A 7,077-nucleotide genomic window follows, 5' to 3' on the forward strand; every position below is an offset into this window, starting at 1 on the left:
AACACCAGACTGAAGATGAGCCGTGAACCATGTACGGTCATCCAGCATGACAGGAAACCAAAGGAGGAGTTTTTCTTACAAAATGCAACATGTTGATTATAAGAAGTCCTTTTAATCAGGGAGCAATGCACAGCTAAGGTCAAACACCGGCTTCTTAAAGTTTGGTCCATTTCAGTCAGGTTAAGATAAAGCTGAGCCTCACTCTGGTGCTGGCACCCTACACAGCCTGCAAGTGTCAAGCAAAACTCACTCAAGTTGAATGAAGTGGCAACAGTATTCTGACAGGTTTGCTTCATTTGCTGTGCATGTGGGATGCAGCTGTATCTGGACAAGGAAAAACATGTTACTACCAAGTGTTTCCCTAGTTTGAATGAGGTGACAACAGTCGCTGGGCTATTTGCTCTTTCTCTGGAATGTCCACTGGCACAAATCTGTCCTGGGAGACCGTACAAGGAACTACTGCCCCAGACAAGACAGCTTCTAGCTCACCGGGGCACACAGACCCCTGCACCACGGTTTTCTGGGCACGCCCAGCTGGTAGGAAGCCCCAGGGTGGTCCCGGAATATGTTGGAGAGAAGATATATCTCCTTTATCCTGGGAACGCCACAGTGTCCTCCAGGAAGAGCTTGAGGCTGTTGCTGAAGAGAGGGGCGTCTAGAAGGTCCGGCTGAACCCGCTGCCTCCGACCCAACCCTGGATAAGCAGCTGATAATGGATGGCTGCACTGCCAAGCAGACATGAATGGAGAATACATTGGGATCGAAATGGCGTCGCTTCCCTTGAACTAGGATGTGCCGTGTTTGTTGTTCACCGGCCACACCTGACTATTTAACATATGAGATCCAATCGCACTGTGGCCAGAACTGAGATCATGAAAAAAACCTGTTTTCACTGCTGTAGGTGAGAATGCAAAGCCCCATGGACTGGATGTGATCCTCCAGGTAACATATCAGATACAAATGACATGGTTTTAATCTGACATAAGGCCACATCTACAGAAACCTGAGTGCTTTTACTTCTGTCTGTAAATGGGTGGTCACGTGTCGTCTTTACAGGTGGTTATACTTTGACAGCGCTCAGGATGAAAGTAAGTTTAACAATTTGAATTTACATAAAATTCCTTGCTGAACTTCAGATTAAACTTCAAATGTGACCTTCTTCAGAGTATCCAGTCACTGTTTCCTGCTGCAGTTTCACTGCCTTTTTACATAACAAGCTGGACTTAACGCCAGCGCTTCTAGACAAGGTGTCTGTTTTCTTATGAACCTGAATGAAACTCAAATGGATCTCAGCACACACAACCATATTTGACAGTATTAAAAGGAAATACAAACCTCCTTTAATCCTTTACAGATGAAAGCAGCAAACTGTGGGGATTATTCAGCAGGCTGGGTGACTGCAGCGGGCCCGAGGAATGTCGCACTATCTCATGTGTGTGTGCTGAGTGTTTTCACTTTCATATGGTTTTCATTTGGGGCGGAGGTTTGCATAATTGTTCTGGCATCAGTAGCCATGGTGACTGCAGCGGGCTGGTGAGCGCTCTGCTGGGCCTGTGTTCTCACGGCAGTCAGAAATAACCTCGCCTTTAACGGGAAGCGATATTCCCTTTAATGTCTAAACCCTGTTGACAAATAAACAATATCACCATTGTTAAAAAACACTCCACACATGTGACATCACATCTTTTTTTTAATCTGTCACAGTGTGATGTTTCAGATTTCACGCAGTGATCTTTTCTCATACTCTACTTTGTGAGAACTCGAGATGCAATAGAAGAGAAAACCAAGATTTCTGGGTGTTATTTTCTCCATGAAACAAAACGAGCAGGGACCAAACACCTTTACACACAACGTCTGAGGTTTGGGATCACTGATTCATTTCAACTCAAGTCTCCTTAAACCATGACAGTAGATTGGCAGGAAAATCAAGAAAAGAAAGCGTAATGGATTCGGATAAGACCCGACAGAAACGCCTGCAGCTACCTGATCAGACCTGTGACCCTGTGTTTTTGTGCAAAGTGCACAGTTTTTTAAATGCACAGTCATGAACTGGAAAACATGAACAGCTTTTCCTCTTCTGTATTTCCCAAAAACCTTCCATTTTGGAAACAGGAGTTTGCCTCTCCAACATCACTGTAGCAGCTCAACATAAACAGTCTGAACCCATACATCCAGCACGCTGTAAACAGGAAGTAGCACATCACTGCATCCAAGGCGAGACAGGACCATGGTGTTTGTGAGAGAACAAAGGCAGTCAGATGGGGAGCACAACAGACTGACCGACACCGCGCAGCTCATCTGGTAACCTTTGATATTCACTGAGAGAGATGCAAATAAAGGACTACAGATGGACCAGAGGACGTAGTAACACAGACTGGTGCACAGCTGGACGTTATGTATATTCTGAGATGCTACACTGCAGCTACAGTGTTTGTGCTTTTTTCCCAATAAATATTCAAATAAAATGCGACACACTGGTGGTGATAAAATGTTGTTTTTTTGCCGTCGTCACCTCATATCTCACTCATTTTAGTGGCTTTATTTGCAACTAATGGAGACAAATTGGGAGGAACCCCAAGGGGGTGTGTGGGGAGAGGGAAGCCTGGGAGGCTCTGCTCAGGCTACTGCCCCTACGACCCGGCCCTGGATGAAGCGAATGAAGATGGATGGAGACAAATTGGCTGATGTGTTTCATGTGTGGCAGCAGTGAACTTTCCTTATACAGATACACTTATGATGTACAAGATGTACAACACCAAGAAGTACAGACGCTTAACAAAACAAATGTCCAGTAAAAACTTTTTATTGCTTTTCTACTACAGTACTGTTGCTGTGGTCTATTTTTCTAAATCTGGTTCTGACTTTCTTTGAAGCACACCCAACTAAAGATGCTGTTTTCTTTCATAAACAGTGATTTAGTGTCACACTTATCCATGTGCACAATATGTCATGGAACCCCCAAAGTCCAGAAAGAAAGTTTTTCTTGTGTACATGTCAAGATAATAAACTAACATCTTAAAATCCAATTTTCTTTGAGCAAGCATAAAATTCTGCCAGTGAGATCTGATCATTTCATTAGTTTTTCATACGAGTCAACTTCTTCCAAGACCTTTCCTAACTCACATCATTTTCTTGGACAGAAGTGTCTCCAACCATTTTCTGAAGAAATAAAGAAAGTGAATGAGGCCTTGCTGAGCTGAGTAAAGCTATGAAAACGTTGCCAGGATTGTTTCTGCTACTAAAATATGATCTTCAACTTATTTTATTCCTTTTTTTCAGATTTTTTTTTTTATTCACCTGACAGACCCAAACTAAAAGCACATGAACTCACCGTGTCTGAGCCCCGGGGTGCTGCTCAGGGCGCCCATCATGCCACTAGCCAAGCCCCGCCCCGCGGCGTCCCTCCGCAGAGTGGAGATGAAGGTACCCAGAGACGGAAAGGGCTGCTTGGCTCCTCGCCCCAGACCCTGCCACAGGAACACCAGCACAAGGAACAGAGAAGCAGAATGTCCTCATGTATTTTTGAAAAGTGTGAACACTGACTATCTGACCAGCATAAATACATCTAATTAAATATTCAACATTTATTACTGACACAAAAAAGCAAGAAGGTCCACATGTGAGGCTTCACAGACAGGTAACCCGATACCAGACCTCCACGACCCTGTCGTCAGGGGACATCGTTGGCCGTCGAAGGACTGAAACACCACCCAGTGGGATAAATACCTCCTGCTCACCACCAGTCAGACAGAACTGATGAGAGGTGAAACCTAAAACTACGTTCAGATGCTTTCTGCTACGTCTTTTCAGCATACTTTCAGCAACCTGGATGACGAAGAATTTGCACAGACAAGAAAAGACCAAGGACGTAAACACTGATGCAAATGTGTTACTTCAACAAAGTTGGCAAAAATCAAAACCAAAACCCAGAAGACTTCTTAACTGGCTTCAGGCTTCCAACTGCATGAACAGAAAATTACAGGACAGAAGGAAGAAAAGAGGGAATGAAGCACAGCGAGGAAAGGAAATGGAGATATGAGGGGGAAAGACGAGGATACTGCTGCAGGTAAGGTGGGAAGAATTAGAAGAGGAACAGAAGAACAGGAGGAAGTGAGAAAGTGGATACAAAGTGTGGAAAGAAACCGAAGTGAAGCAGAGAGAAAAGAGAACGAAGAGGAGGGATGAGAGGTGGAGGAAGAGGAGGTGGAGAATTCAAACAGATGCAGTGCAGCCCCTGCTAGCAGCAGCAAACACACACACTGGTCTAAGACACTCACTGACATATAGTATGCATCCCTGGTTCGAACCTGAACCCAAAGCCAAGTGTGAACCCTCAAAAAGACCTCTGACGTCGTGAGGACTGGACACGATGTCCTCCCAACAATGGCATAGAACTACGTTTTGTCAGCACAACCACAGAAAGACGTACACATGCACACACACAGATACAGTGATGTGTTCGGGGCTGCAGAACAAAAGGAGCAGGAAGAGAGGTAACCTGCTGTTCAAGACAAATCAGTTTCCAAAGAAATTAGGCCCAGAGGAAAAATCTGACCAAAGCCTTAGTCTTGGCATCAGCCCCCCACCCACACACACACACACACACACACACACACACACACACACACAGACACACACACACCGTGTTCTACTGTTTCCATGTCATTATATGATTTAGCCTCTGGTAAACACGCCTGCTAAACGTCAGTGTGATAGCATTTAGCTCAATGTCCTGCTGTGCCACGGTACAGCCGCACAAAGCAGATTTTCAGTCTTGTTCATCTATATGTGGTTTCCTGCGTCACCCCTCCACCTACTGTGTAACTGATCTGTGTGTTATTACACCCTGCACTCAGTGAAGCCACATCACTCTCTTCTCTTTCATTATCAACATCACAGCCCCACATGCACCCGCTGACTGACAGGTGATCTCTGGGAAACGCGGTGCCGAGACGCCACAGGGACGAGAACTGAGCAACCAACGCGGAGGCTGCGTCCAAACTGGTTTTCGCTGAAGAAAAAAAACAGCCACTAACTGATTCTTCTCACTGCAGTTTGAACCCTGACTACATTCTGGTTCACATCTGACAGCAGTTAATAGTTTGAGCAGCAGTTTATGTCTCAGCAAGGGCTGTGATGTCAGTTCTGTCTGTCCAACTCTGCTCATTCACTCAGTCTGAGAGGAAATGCTGTCATCCAGAGAGAAGCCACACCACGAAGAGCTCGGCATCGGCTTTTCTCTCTCCCCCACACACACACACACACACACACACACACACAACAATTGATGTGTCCTTGAGCAACACACTGTTCTCAGCTGTTAGTTTCTACTGGATCCTTGTCAGGCTGTGTCAGAAAAACAGCCTTTTCCAGCAACAAACAAACAGTGTTTTTCTCTTGTCAGTGTTTCAGTGATTTTACTTTGTGCCGTGTCCACGTGTTTTTATTTCTTTGCTGTACATTCTAACCTGTCTGATCCTGAGCAGCTGTTAACTCGTCATGCAGACACGCAGCCCTGCTGCTGATGAGCCGGTGTGAGTATAATCACCTTAGTGAGACCAGCAGTCTGTCAGGAATGCAACAAATTTGTGTTTAATCAACAGCCATCCAAGTCAGGCCGAGTGGCAGCGTAGCGGTTTAAGTTCTGGCACCAGAGGACCAGATGTGAGCCGACTCCTGTGTGGATGCCAGATTTGACTGGGGTGTGGGTCTGCATTTGGGTTGATTTAGGCTGACAAATCATCTCCAGTTAGCAGTGCTCAGGCCAATTCAGGACCACTGGCTTTAGCAGGTTTGGGCTGATCTTGGTCCATGGTTCATAACAAGTCTGGGATGAGTCTGGCAACCAGCTGTGACAGATTCAGGCCGCTGTTGGTGCCTTTGGCTGTCTGGGTGTGAAAGTGTGACGAGATAATACTACCATATGGAAGACATCACAAAGGCAGAGTCAGAACCAGACTGAACATGAACTAAAGGCAAAATTAAAGGTCAACAAGAGTTACATTTTAAACCTAAAGCGATTTTTCCACTCAGAGAAGTTTTTTCAGTTCTGCCGTCGAGCTGCTAGTTCTGTGCATTTAAATCTCACAACTCTCAGGTCATTTTAAGCTGATGCTGAACTACCTGGGAAGCTGACTAAGCATCATATCGCTCATGTTTTAGTCAGAGATTTCTGTTTACGCCATTTAATTTGGAGGCATGGGTGTGCTAAATGAAAAAACAAGAAGGCGGGACACAAATCATGGGTTCAAAGTGTGTTTTACTGCCGGTGCGTCGAGGTCAATGCTGACGGCTTTACAAACGGGTGACCATGTAAAAGGACAAAGCCGAGTAAACACCCAAACGCTGCAAAACAGTGATCTTCACTTAGTGTCTCACTGTTGGCTTTGACAGGAGACAGATCGGTCGCTCAGTGTAAACGGTCCCTGACCAACAAGTGAATATCCACCATCATCCAAAACCAAATGAGAGAGTTTTTTTAGATTAAGTTTTGTCCTTGCCTCCAGTGAGCTGCAGAGATCTGGAGTATCGACACATGTCAAGGAGCAGAAACAGAAAATGCTCATCATATGTTCCCAGAACGTAGCGCGGCGTCCGCTAGGAGTCAAAGACATTGAATTGAAGCAGCAAATCTGGAACCAGGCGCATGTTAGGTTGGTAAATGAATTACAGCAACTTAAATAAATGCCTTTTCTTTTGAGCTAGTGAAGTCTTATCTAAACTAATGTCATTTCTCTTCAAACTCTTGGGACTTGAGAATATCCCATTAGTCAGAAAACTACTTTCGATGTTTGGAAACAGCAGAAACAGCACCTCCGCTTCACTTTCTGTCCAGATCAAAAACAAGCTTCCTTCTTCAGCTCTCTACGGTCCTCCTCTCCTTACTGGCCTGTAAGGCAGTGACAGCCCACTGTGTCTTTTCTATCCAACCTCTGAGCCTGAGGAGCAGGAGACATGTGAGGTGGAATCAGAGAATCGGTCTGACTGAGGTCCCAGAAACATGAGCTGCAGAGAGAAGCGAGCCTAAGCAGCTACTTTATGTCATTTCCAGACACAACCAGAGTCAGTCTGAGTGAT

The 7,077-nt window shown here is 45.3% G+C and overlaps 1 protein-coding gene across 2 annotated transcripts in view; it reads right to left on the reverse strand.

Moving 5' to 3' along the window:
• hectd2 (HECT domain containing 2) overlaps positions 1-7,077 on the reverse strand; it is a 39,211-nt gene that overhangs the window by 30,571 nt on the left and 1,563 nt on the right. The window contains exon 2 of one of the 2 annotated variants that reach the window (XM_020606681.1): positions 3,332-3,467. In XM_020606681.1, the coding sequence (XP_020462337.1) occupies positions 3,332-3,467 (136 nt within the window). Of the gene's footprint in view, positions 1-1,335; positions 1,450-3,331; positions 3,468-7,077 lie in introns of those variants that run through there. The other variant, XM_020606682.1, reaches the window with a different exon arrangement.

The sequence above is a fragment of the Monopterus albus genome, unplaced genomic scaffold (genome assembly GCF_001952655.1).
Source record: "Monopterus albus unplaced genomic scaffold, M_albus_1.0 scaffold80.1, whole genome shotgun sequence".
NCBI lineage: Eukaryota > Metazoa > Chordata > Actinopteri > Synbranchiformes > Synbranchidae > Monopterus > Monopterus albus.